General features: G+C 32.5%; 2 protein-coding genes across 3 annotated transcripts; one reads left to right on the forward strand and one right to left on the reverse strand.

Moving 5' to 3' along the window:
- The first annotated feature begins 1,212 nt into the window (after positions 1-1,212).
- Positions 1,213-5,246, forward strand: LOC123887255 (peptidyl-tRNA hydrolase ICT1, mitochondrial). Of its 2 annotated transcripts, none has more exons than XM_045936538.1 (8): positions 1,213-1,665; positions 1,764-1,823; positions 2,043-2,125; positions 2,868-2,932; positions 3,027-3,060; positions 4,256-4,326; positions 4,473-4,603; positions 4,699-5,246. In XM_045936538.1, exons 1-7 carry the CDS (start codon positions 1,350-1,352, stop codon positions 4,561-4,563), a joined length of 720 nt encoding a protein of 239 aa, XP_045792494.1. In that variant the 5' UTR covers positions 1,213-1,349; the 3' UTR covers positions 4,564-4,603; positions 4,699-5,246. The 2 variants fall into 2 exon arrangements, with proteins under 2 accessions (XP_045792494.1, XP_045792493.1); XM_045936537.1 differs by having other exon boundaries at positions 1,250-1,665; positions 4,702-5,246.
- A 1,329-nt stretch (positions 5,247-6,575) lies between these two features.
- On the reverse strand, positions 6,576-7,572 carry LOC123887256. Its single transcript, XM_045936539.1, has one exon. The coding sequence runs from the start codon at positions 7,408-7,410 to the stop codon at positions 6,730-6,732; it is 681 nt and encodes a 226-aa protein (XP_045792495.1). The 5' UTR covers positions 7,411-7,572; the 3' UTR covers positions 6,576-6,729.
- Between the last annotated feature and the right edge of the window lie 6,073 nt (positions 7,573-13,645).

Here is a 13,645-nt window from a genome sequence, read left to right on the forward strand (position 1 = left end):
GTTATCTTGTTCTGTTCAACTTTTATGCTGCACTCCATTTTGTTCAAGGATTCAATGATAAAAATGGCGCCTGCACGAAAAAGCAATCATGTAGTAGGGGTGGATTGTAAACGGATTAGGAGTAAGAACCATCTATAATATTAAATTTTACATGAAAAAACAGAGTATAGAAAGCTGCTAGTGCCGTGGTTCCCCCCTCCCTCACCCCTGATTTTCATATTTAACTTGATCCATGAAGTATGTCCAAGAGTTCTGCATGTAGTGTATTTGAAACCTGAATATGGTGGAGTCTTAAATAATTTTCCAACAAATATTTAATTGGATATATGATAAATTAGTGAAAAATGTTTATCACAGTTTTATAAGCTATTTGTCATATTTTAATAAACTCACAATATATGCTTATCATTGGAATGAAGAGAGAGCTTATGGAAAAGTATCCACTTCAAATTTAGCCAGCTCCATTCTATATAATATTAACATATTTTTTAAAAAAATTATTTTTGAGTTATTGTTCAAAAATATTGTTTTTGAGTTAATCTTAAATTTATCTTCTTTTATGCGATATATTTTTATTCTTCACACTTATTTTTTTAAAAGTATTCCAATTATCTATTTCAAAATTTATTTTTTGACTCAATTTTAAATTTATAATTATTTATTTAATGATACATCCCAACGTAAAGAGCATATATTGAGTATAAGAACTTATGATCTAAGCTCACATGTTATAGTTTCTCACCACAACACCAATACTCCATCTATCTCCCTCTATCAGGTCTGTTGCATCAACATTAAACTTAGATATCCAATAAACATAACATATCAGCATATTTGAACCTCCATTTAACATTTTAACAACTCTTCTTTCATCCTAAAAATCAAATCAAACAAATAAAATTTAAAATATTTTGTCTCTACAACCCTTCAACCAAACATATCATTAATTTTTATAGGACATTCCTTAGCATACGTTTGATCTACAAAATATAAATATTATAAAGAACAATACATCATGACAAAGTTTAAAGTATTAAACAAAGTTTATCTTATACAATATTTGATACAATATAAAAAAAAAATTGTATATTAAAGAACTTATAAAAATTACAAAAAATTATCACGTGATTCACTTTATCTTCCCTAGACTCCCAATTTGTTCAATTTCAAGAAGTTTTAAAATTAAACACACAACAACTAAAATTGATGTTATTTAGTCATTTATTTTTTAGCAGATAAAATCTGAAAAAAAAATAAAATAAAGAAAAAACCGTGAACATGAAATTGGTACCAGAATCAAATCAAAACAAAATAAACAGAGTAGGGATTGTGGACGTAACTAAACTTTGATGTATGGTATGGCTACAACAAGCAGTAGAATGGTGAAGGGGATTTTGCTATTACACCTCTCTTCCACTTCCACACCTCCTTCTTCTCTGCTTCGTCTTCTTACTCGCGACTTTTCTCGCCCTCTGTTACTCTCTTCTCTTCAATTAAACCGTTCGCACCATGCCACTGCAATTCGATGCGCTTCCTCCTCAGCTTCAGATTCTGGTAACAAAAAAGTATCCTCTCGGTTATCACAGGTCCAACAGCTTCTCAATGAAGCTGAACATCGATCTCTCTCCGCCGATACCAATGCCCCTATTCCTAAAATCACTTTGGGTTCGTTTTTTTTTTTCTCTCTTTCATTCATTCTCTTAAATCTTAATGTATGCTGCAAAAAAGATTTGATTTTTATTTATTTATTTATTTGGTTTCAGATCATGTTACTGTGAATTTTGCCAGAAGTGGAGGACCTGGGGGTCAGAATGTCAATAAAGGTGTTTTTATTATCTTGTGTTATAGAAATAACTTGTGCATAAAAACACTTAGTGCTATATAAGTGTTTGGTTATTATTTGTTATCCAAACAGGACTATAGATATTGCAAAACTACATGTGTTTAGTCGTTCGTTGTATCTAATGTAAAGTTTATAGGGATGAAAATATATTTAACCCTTCATTTTATATCTGATGTTGGGAGATCTGCTGATTGTACAGTGAACACCAAGGTCGACATGCGGTTCAATGTTGAAAATGCATATTGGCTAAGTGAAAGGGTCAGGGAGAAAATTATACAAATGGTTTGTGTCAGCTAATCTTTTCTCCTAATTACCATCATGTGATTAACTGTTTGTTTGTTAGTTAGAAATCAAATTATTCATAAGCTTTTGTCAAAAAAAATAAAGTTATTCATAAGCTTTTGAATTGTTTCATGAGTCACAACATGGTATTGAAGCTTTTGTGACCAAAGGATCTAGAGTTTCATCCTTCTTGATAAATAGTAGTTAAATTTCAGTGCAAAATGGGTGGGTTTGTGCATTGTCCCTGCTTCAAACCTCAAACAATATTGCTTGAGGTGTTAAATATGAAACCACTAATGTGCTTTCATCTTACCACTCGAGTATTTTATATATAGAGCTTGTTTGGATAAACTGCTCAAGAATTACTTATTACTTATAAAAAACATTATTAAAAGAATAACAATCATAGATTTATTTTAATTGAAAAACTCCTATAAGCTAGAAACTGCTCAAAAATTACTTATTGCTTATAAAAAACATTATTAAAAGAATCTCATTCGAACGATCATAGATTTATTTTAATTGAGAAACTCCTATAAGCTAGAAGCTCATTCAAACTGGGTCGTAGTCGGCTCATGACACTGCTTGCATAAACCTTAACTTTGTATTGTTGCCATTATTCATAGGAAACACATAATGTTGTTATATCATATCATATGTTAGTTGGCTTAAATTGTGCATTACATTCACTGATCATCTACCTTGTATTTTAACAATCTTGAATTGTATTGATCTTCGGCAGGAGAAAAATCGCATAAACAAGGATGGAGAGCTTGTGATTTCTTCAACCAAAACTAGAACGCAGAAGTTTGCTTCTTCCCTTCCGTTGTTTTTGTTGACTTCTTTTCGTTGTATGTTGTAAGACTGCAAGAGGCCTTATTCTACCATTTTTTTTCTTCAGGGGAAATGTTGAGGATGCTTTGGCAAAGCTTCAGGTATATAAACTTTATTTTTATAAAGTTGTTTAATAGCATGCTTTAGTATCACATGTTATTGCCAAAGAACGTATCTCGTACAAGCTTAAATACTTCAGTGAGACCTAAGAATGGGTTCTGCGATAGTTATCATTGCTTGGTAGGTTTGGAAATGATTATGTTTTTATAGCTTTTGAGTCTTATTCTCCTTGCAGAGACTTCATTCTTTTCTAAATAACGATGGCATCTTAAAATAAAAATTTCCGGTATGAAAAAGAAGCATCTGTGAAGTCAAGCTACATAAGAAAAGTTTTTACTTTCTGGTAACTCTGGATTGTATTGCTTCTCATTCTTCTCTGGTGGTGACAGGGTGCGGGTGGGGGGGGAGTTCATTTACTGAAATGCTGTATTTGCAAAATAATATTCTTCTTGATAGTGAAGAAACTAGGGGGAAATTGTAGCTTAGGATAGTGAAATGGTGGTAGACATATCTCACTCATTTTCTGCATTCTTCGGTATTCGGTACTATTTTAGTTATTCTCTGATGACTAGGGAGTTACAATAATATCTTGAATCCTTGATTGCGAAATTGAATATTTCTTGGAGGACTTCATAAATTAGTTCCTTGTTTTTTTCTTTCTTATTTACTGGTTCTTTATTACTTTTGCTGGTTTGTTGGTTGATTGTCATGTCCTCCTTAACACAAAGTCCATAGTGTACTTGTTTAGAACCAGCCAACGATTAACGAGAAGAAAGATGATGCATCGTCTGGTGTGGAGTGGTGACTATTTTCTCAGTTTTATTTTGGTCTATGCAAAATGTAATATATGAGAAATCTTATAAGCATTCCAATAATTTCCTCAAAGAAGAGTGATAGCAACACTCACTTTAATTTCTTTCCAATACTCATTTTATTGAGTAAAATTCATGCGAGTCTGACCACATGAGTTTTGCCTAATAAATGAAAGGAGTGTTGAAAAAAGCGTTAGAGTGAATGTTGGTACTTGGTAACACTCCTCTTCCCTTAAAAGTTAACACTATACAGAACTCCTTGTGGTTAGTCCCATCTAGGATATGATGTGTCATTTCGTTAAATTAGACCTCAATTACCTAACCTTTCTTCGTTTTCAATTACACGGACGTAAGTATGCTCGCTTCTTGTTCATGAAAGATATAACAATAGTGCTTTTCTTTTTATTTAATGGGAAAAAAATAGGAAATCATTGATGCAGCATCTTATGTTCCACCACCTCCATCAGAAGAGCAAAAAAAGAAAATAGCGAAGCTGTAAGAGCACTTCTCTTTTTTATATATATATATTTTTCTATTCTTCAGGTTAAATACAGTTTATTATGTGGTTAATATTTTCTTAGGGAATCTGTTAACATTAGCATTTCAAGGGCTTGTTACTAACCAAATGTGCACTTTTGAAGGGCTGCCATAGGAGAGCACAAACGCCTCAAAAGCAAGAAGGTGCAATCGGATAAGAAAGCGCAAAGAAGAAGTAAAAGTAGTTGGGACTAATACATTGTTTTGCAGAATCTTTAACCTATTTATCATCTTAGTAAGTTTCTGATTATTGGCAACTTGATATTCATTTATAAAACTTGCTATTGCCAAACTTGCTATTACTAATTTGTTTCTTGAATCTCCATGCAGCAGGGCACAAAAGTTCAATCCTCTGATACTATCATAATTGAATACAACACACATCAGTTGAATGGTTGAAGATAAACAAGAATTCAAACAACATTAATCAACATGAATGATATCCAAAGTGGTTTATGGCTCTGCATAGTGTGGTCAAAATTGTGACATAGTTATGATTTAATGCAATAGGATATCTTCAAATTGAAATATAGCATATGACATAGTATGTTGCTTTTATCTACAATGTTTTCTTTGTCAGCTTAAGCTCTTCTGACTTGGCAAATTGTGGCATTTATTGGCCTTTTGACATGTGTCATGATATAGATCTACTTAGATATGAAGGTCAACAACTCTGTGGAATGTGTCCATTTTGGTAGTTGGGAAGGTTGGGTCCATAGTGATTTATTTACTTGCTTTGGATAAGATTCATTCAAAGGAAGTGTGTATCAGAATCAGATAGATATTCAGATGGTGTGAAAGAAATGAATTTCACCAACAGCCATTAATACCTTGCTTTCCAGTTTTACTATAGAAACATGAAATGTTATTTTGCTTGATTGGTATTTGGTAGTAGTAGTAATATAGTAATATTTTTGTGTTTGCCGCGATAATGGTTTTACTTACCTCGCGATCGGACTCTGAATTACTAAAACCCATTCCCTTAAAACTAGAAGGTTAATACCAACAATTTTTTTTTTACCATTATACTAAATTAGATGTGATTAAATTATTAATCTAATGGTGAAAAATATGTGTGTATGCATGAGCATGATGCAAGACAATTTTATTTAAATATAATATTTTTTTATAGTTTACCTCCAAAAGTCATTTTACTTTGCTCTGTCCAAACAGTTCTTTTAACTCACTTAAAAATATTATCAAACTTAAATCAATTTTTGAAAATCATTTCCTTTAATATTCTTATTCTAAAATAATATTTATTAAAATCCAAGATTAAGCCAAAATTTATACTTGGTAATGAAAAATAAAATTATGAAAAGGAAGACTTTGTCATTTAGCTGCTAGAGTAGGTTGATTTTAAGGGTTGAAATTGAGTTTGCATTCAAAATTGTTTTGGTTTGAAAAACATGTTTGGAAAGTCTTTGGAAGCAAGGAAACGTCCGTTTGAACTTTGAAGCAAAAGAAGTTCTATTCTTCCTTCTACGTTTGACTGTCTATTTTACGTTGCCACCATTCTTCCAAACATAAAATCTACGCAAACACGTTTATGTTAAATTCACCTCTAAACTTGATTTCAGATTATAAACATCAAAACATAAACTACTTTAATTTATAATCAAGTTTTTAACATAAACTACTTTGCCTCAAGGCAACTCAAATCAATTTCACAAAATTATATTTTTAGTTAAGTAGTTCAATGCCTATAAATTTCACTTAAAATAATTATGTAGAGTGTTCGGAGTTTAAACTCATAGAGACATTATACAATTAAATTTGGAATTTTATTTTACAACCCTACTCATTTTCTCGCACGCCCTACGAAATTACAAAAATACTCCTATCCGCTATTAAGTAACGGAATACCTTATCAGATTTTTTTTTTATAACGTCCGCTATAAAAGTAGCAGATGACATTTTAAAAAAATTCGCATTCTTATAAGTTCATTACTTACATAACAGAAGAGTAACATGATAAAGACGTAGGTAGGACGCGAGAAATCGGTAGGATTCTCGTTAAATTTAACCACAACTTATTGTGTTGGTTCCGTGTTTGCATCTCTGAAAACCGCGGCAGAAAACAGCAGCAAGTTTATCATAAACGTGTTAAAACACGTACGATGAAGCTGTTTTTTCTTTTTCTTTTTCTTCTTTTTGAGAGGAACAATTAAGGTGATTAACATTATGAAATGAAATAATTTGTGACATACAAACTAATATAATCTGTCAGTATATTTACGAAAAATACAAAACCTTTTATATCAAAACAAAAGCAATACAAAAAGCAAATAAAAAAAACAGAACCAAAAACTAACTATAATCCATTAACTAACTAACTAACTTAACTAATTAATTAATAATTCATCTTCTAATAACATGCATCTCCCCAGATCGTTGATCAACATGCTTAATCCATCTTTTATTTCTCCGACCAGAACCATCTTTTCCCAAATTACCCCCAACAGCAGAAACATGTGCTATATCAACTCCCATCCCTACCGGAAGAAAAACCGATCTAACAACTCGCCGTGATTCTTCTTCAACAAGAACAACATTTTCCCATTTAAAATTCCCACTTCTCAAACTCGCATTTTTACAAACCAAAACCGCACCATTAACACTTAACTTAGCCACTTTCAAAACCCTAACAAAATCTCTAATTATCTTACAATCAACAACCATGAAATCAATCTCTTCAATTAAATCTTTCATTATTTCCTCTGCTTCACCTACAATGATTTCTGTTGATGTTATTGATTCGCCCATTTTTTGTGAGTATTCCAATTTTGATTTCTCGTTTGGGACAATACACACGTGTCTACCACACGTGTGTTTTCTTGCTATTGATAAACCTATACTTGTTTCTATTACACCTCCTCCTTCTTCTGATGATGACCATGTTTCGAGTATTAGTTTTGCTTTCCAACCTGCTGCCATGGCTGAAATTAGCTCTGGTACTCCTGATCCACGTGAAAGTTTGCATTTTTGTACTGTTTCTATGTATGCTTTTGATGCTGTTTCAGGGGACCAGACAAGTTTCATTTTGTTTTTGTTTTTGTTTCTCCGATGATGTTTTTGTTTTGTGGGGTCTAATGAAGATTGTGTTGTGTTTGTGTTTGTGATGTGAATGAATAATAATGGAAGAGGAAATGAATGAATGAAGAGAGTGTTGGAAATGAATTTATGAAGAATGAATGAAGAGATTAGTTAACTTGTAGAGAGGGACAGTTGACATTTAATAATTAATTTAATTAAACGGAAATCCAACGTGTTGGTGAGATTTTGGATAAACTTGAGGTTTTTTTGTTTGGTTTTGTTCAAAGTCTATACTAGTATTTCTTTGACGACTAATTGCAATGCTGTCATGCTAACATTACTTTCTCTCTCTTAGTCATACATGAACATGCAATTATCAAATCTTCACAATCAAATTGGATCATTACATAGGAATAGGATGGAGTAGGTAATTCAATTAAGAGGTGCATTATATCAACATTAATTTGAGGGATAAAAATACGACATCTTCATTTTTTTTATTATTTACAACACGCAATTCAGAACATGCAAAAAATATTATAAAAAGCATAAAAATGTATAATTATTGTATATTTGTTAGATAATTGTGTTTGATTTAAAGTTTAACATGTGTTTTGAGGTTTTCGGTTTAATTTTTTATATACATTGAATATCTAATATATCTGGTCTATAACATAAGTTAAATACTGGTCATTTTGTTCAGAGTCGACCTAGTCTGGTGGAGCTCCTCTTCAGCTCCGGTGAGTGGAGGGAAATTTTGTAAATGCACGCTCAAGTCACTGAGAGTGTGAAGCAAAAGTTTTAAGTACACATGTCTTCTGTATGAGATCGGCTTTATATATCCCTTGACGCCGAGCCAATGCCATTAATGGGGGGGGGGGGGCGATTTGACGCCCTTGCCATTAATGACTGTGGAAAAACGGCTGAAGAGTCATGATTGACAGTAAATATCAATCATTCTGATGTCGGCCGTTACAAATGCGTAGTTTCCATGATCGTTGAACATGGGAAGGCACTATTGGGCCTTTGGACGATTTTGGTCGTGTTCAACATGTGGGAGGTGGTCCTCAGTGATTAGGCCTCAAGCCGAGTCCAAAACATATACATTAGTTACTCAATATGTATATGGAAAGTAATTTTTCTCTTATATTGACTGTTTTGAAAATTATTTTGGATCATCTCTTTATTTTTCCTCTAACTCTATTTGTCTTTCTCATTTTACAATTTGACAGTTTTATTTTGAACTAAAAAATTAGTGATGTGGTATTTTTAAATGACATGATATAAAACTTCATTCAAAACATTTCATATTACCATATGTTAGACCAAACACTTAGAAGGATCGAAATTGTCAAATTTAAAAATAAAGGACAAATCCTGCAAAATGATAAAAATAATGGACAAAAACTACAATTAAACCTTTAATTTTGTTAATGAAGAGAGAGAGAGATTAAGATTAAAAGAGAGATAATGAGAGAAAAATGGAGGAGGGGATCATATCCTTATTCTTCCTCCACATCTTTCTTAATACCAATATATCTCTCTTCCTAATTGATCTTACCAGGATCAGAGTTGACCTTTATCTGGTGGTGCTCCTCTTCTGTTTCGATGAATGTGATGGGGTTTTATACTTGCAGGTGCTTCGACGCTCAAGTCAATAACAGGGGGAGTAAGGTTTTAATAAGAGAATAGAATGTATCTGACTCTTATGTATGAGAGGAGTATATGTAGCCCCCAGCGCGCTAGGCTAAGACCCCTAATGAGCATATCAATGTCATTAAGTGACTGTCGAAAAACGGTTGGGGAGTCATGATGGGCAATAAATAGTAATGCACATCATTTTGATGTTGGTCGATATAATATGGCTGGATATTTTAGTCGTTCAGCAGAAGAATGTGTCCTTGAGCCTTACATGTTTGGGTCGTGCTCGACGCAAGAGGAGGATGATCTCCTCAATAGTTGCACAAAAGGCCGAGTCTAGAACACTAATTTTTCTGTTTAGTTACTCCCACTCTTCAGTTAAATCTTCCACATAATATAAAACCCCTCTTTAACTCTTAAGTAGCATTCTCCGACAAAAGAGCAACACAAACCATTTTTCCTCTTTTTTTTTTGTTATTACTTTCCCTTATATCCATTTGTTGTTTGTTGTGGAGACCTCCCATATTTGGGTCACCCGTTATTGTTGATTAAACGTTCCAGCTTGTTCAGTCCTGAACGTGAGAGAGTGTGTTAGAAGTCCCACATTGGCTACAGATATGACATAGATAACATTTATAAGTGTAGTGCAAATCTCAACTCTCAAGCTAACTTTTATGGTTGAGTATAGACCTCCCAAATTCTAATACTTTCCCTTCTAAATTTTAAATTTAGATTTTTACTTTAACATTAATTAGTTTTTGTCTACTAGTGCATATTTTCTCTCAACCAATATTTAAAGGCTAAATTTTTTGTTCTAACATTTTATTTTTGTCTTCTATTTCTTTTCAACAATTGCAATTTTGTAGAAATTATTATTATTTTTTTTTGTATTTTATGAAATAAAAAAAAAAGTATTAGATATTCGCTTAACTTTGTTTGCAAAAGTAAATCAAACATCAACCAAACAAATTATTTGAGATTCATTTCAACTCTGAAAAACATTCGGATGAGTTGAGCTGGAATATTAATTTACAAATTTTGGTTAATTAGCTTATTTACAACTTACGCAAACCATGTTGTTGCTGCTCTTGGTTTTCAATTCAAGTGGCGGCAGTTCATGGTTACCCAATTTTGGCTTGAATTGTTGTGTCGGTATTAATGTATTATTTTTTAAGTAATTACTAATAGATTATAGAAGAATTCATTGGCCAACTACTGAAAATAACGTCCAACCATATATATATATGCTTGCGTCCGTCTATGGCCGTCTTTTTTATTTTAGTTTGTTTAAGAACCATGGCTGTCTTAATTTTTTTTTAGAACTAGGTGTCTTCATTATTGCCTGCTATATAATAATACTACCTATTATTATTATTAATTTTTTTGCGTTAGCCCTATGGTTTCCAGGGAAACAAAATTTTTCAAAGTTCGGGGAGAAGATAAGTAAAGTATAACAAAGAATTATGTTCACTAGGAATTGAATTGGATTCTCCCGCATAATTTGTTCTTGGGAAAATTCATTAACTACTCGAATTCAATGTTTTAGTTTACTAGATTACTATTAATCTTTATTGAGTTTAAAGGACACGCGTACATATTGTAGTGTTTCTACTAATTGAGATATATATGCTAACAGAAATTTTCGATGCATTACTAATAATGTTATAAACATTTATTTTTTGTTCTATATAAAATTGGCTATTTTAAAATAAATTACTAGTGACATATTTTAATTTTTATTTGGTAAAATATTTTAAATTATTAATGACTACATATGTTCCATCACAAATAATATTCATTGGTATTATAGAACGGTGGAATTTTATATTTTAGTACGCAACTCCGCAAGTTCCTTGTTTTTCATATGAAATAAAATAATTCTCGTAAATGATAAGCTTACAACGATTCTTATATGATGAATTTATTGGTGGCGTCTAGGGTGAGGGCTCAATTAAGTCCCTCACCAGTGTACCATTCAATTTGACCATTGGATTAAATAATCTCACATAATCTCATTATTTGTTACCACACTGAATCCAATCTCTCCTCTTTGCTTCCCTTTATTTCTCTCTTTTCTCAACTTTCTTCATCCTGGAAAAGAAGCACTCCTCTCCATCCATGAAATTCAACCTTCAGATCCAAATCCAATCTTAAAAAAAAAAAAAAACATTATAGGTTTGGTTTGGGTTTTGTGTGAACAATTTTTTCTTCAAAATTAAAGACCGGATTGTGGGAAGAATGAAATGGGTTTTGAGAGTAAAAACCTATCATATGCAGGGCTTTTAACACTTTGTATTACACTCTTTTCCTTTAATGGCTAGAAAAAATTTCCAATCTTCACTTCTACCCTCGTTGTAGGGGTTATTGCTAGGAGATTAGAGGAACATTTCAACATCACCATATAAATAAAGCATAGCCTACAAAATCTATTTATCATTTTATCTTAACTATCTTTCAAGTTTCAACACAATGATGGATATTATCAATGAATGGACCACAAGTCAATATTATCAAAATGTTTAATTGTAGGTTGTCTTGTGGTGATTCCATAACCATAAACTAAACTAAATCAATTAAATTCTTTCTTATGCTAAGATCTACAAGAGCCCTAATAATATTTCACCATTAAAGCACCTGAAACCCATGTTGAAGCACTATTGCTCGTGAAATTGAATATCCAAATAAAACTCTTCCAAAATTGTGATTTATGTTTTGATTATGTCTCCTCTAATATTGCTATGATAGTTGGGTTTTGAGGAATTTTATAATCAGGATGCAATTGTATTTTGGTCAAACAAAACATGGTAGAATACCATGGAATGAATGAGGATTGTTTAGCAGGCGATGCAAGAACGAGATGGAGAGAGAAAGAACGTGAATGATGATGGGAGAAGGACCAGATCCAGTGTGGTATCAACTAATGATATCATGTAGACTCATTTAATCAAACGGTTAAGTTGACTGGTACAATGGTGAGGGACTTAATTGAGCCCTCACCCTAGACGCCACCGAATTTATTAGATATATAAGAAAGTATGAGAAAACGTGGAAAATGTCAAATTGACAAGTTTATTATTTAATCGATTTTTCTATATAGAGAAAATGTAGTACAGTATTATATGTGATTAGTTTCCAAAAGGAAATGTTTGTCTTGGGGCTTCAAGCTGGTCACCGCGTCCATTAACAATATCAATGTCTCATTCACATCTACGCAGCTCTTTGGAGCAGCAAATATATATATTGCTGACAAATTGCTGATAAGTTCGCATATAGTACTTATCTACTAATATATATGGTGCCAAATAAGTAATAAATAGTGATACTAACCCACTTGGGTTGATGCATTGGTATTGACTTGAGACCTGAGAGTGTGCTCCTCTTGAGATCTGAGGTTCGATTCTCTCTGGCGTCAATTTGGGTACAATATTTCTTAGGGGTTTTTACTTTTAGGGTATGTTTGGTTTGAATCCGATTCACAATTGGTTAATTTAGCTTTTAAGTCATCCCTCATTGTCCCTTGGAAGCTCCGTAATAGATGGTTCAATTGCTTGGAGTTGACTAAAATCATGCATTTTAGAGTGACTCACATTTATCGAGAAGGGAACTGTTGTGCAGATAAAATGGCTGCTTTAGGCATCAATGTTGATGGTTTTTATTGGTGGGATAATGTTTCGCCTAGTGTTCAAGGAGATTATATTAGTAATTTAATGAGTCTTCCGTCTTTTAGATTTTATTAAATCCATTGCATTCTTTTTCCCTTATCCTTGGTTTTATCCCTTGGGGTTTTCTAGGAAAGGTTTTTAATGAGGCAGGTTCATTGTATTTTTGTTTCCTTGGATTTTGGTCTAGTCCCCCAAGTTTGTCTCTTTTTTCTTTCTTTTTAATAAATTTATTATGGTGCTGCAAATGATAGGTGATGATTATGGGGTGTCAACATAGTTGAAATGTCATAATTATCATGTGATGCCTGTGCGCGCTAATGTTTTATAAAAAAAAAAAGAAGGGTATGTTTGGTTTGAGAGAAATGTTGTGTTATTATTATTATTATTTTCATTATAATAATTACTTATATATTTCAAAAGTAATTGAACATGTGTTGTTTTACTTTGAGTCGGGGCACGTTTCTAACTTTCTATTACTTCCTTATCATTAGGAACAAATTCATCAATCTGAACGTTAGTTGCCACATTCTTAGGAGCACAACGTTCACTTTCTTCTAAGTACAAGTGACCATATATATACTAATATACACATATCAGTAGAGCTTGCAAGATATAGAACATACTTGAAGCAGAACCAAATTCTCTCATTCAGATAAAACCAGTTTCATTATTTTCTTCCCTCGCATATTGTGTGCAGGGGCGGAGCTGCTTGTGGGCTGGGCAGGGCCATGGCCCGCCCCAAAAATTTTAATTTTTTTTCATGAATATACTGTATAGCGGCGGTTTTGATAGTAGGTAGCGGCGGTTCAAAACCCCCGCTAAGTCGTATTCAGAACTCTCCCACTACGCTTTAGTTGCGGGGGTTTCAAACCCTTATTTCCAACTCCCGTTAAACTTGTTCTGCTATTTTTATTTTTTTATTCTTAATAGTTCAAATG

Source organism: Trifolium pratense, linkage group LG5 (assembly GCF_020283565.1).
Source record: "Trifolium pratense cultivar HEN17-A07 linkage group LG5, ARS_RC_1.1, whole genome shotgun sequence".
Classification (NCBI taxonomy): domain Eukaryota; kingdom Viridiplantae; phylum Streptophyta; class Magnoliopsida; order Fabales; family Fabaceae; genus Trifolium; species Trifolium pratense.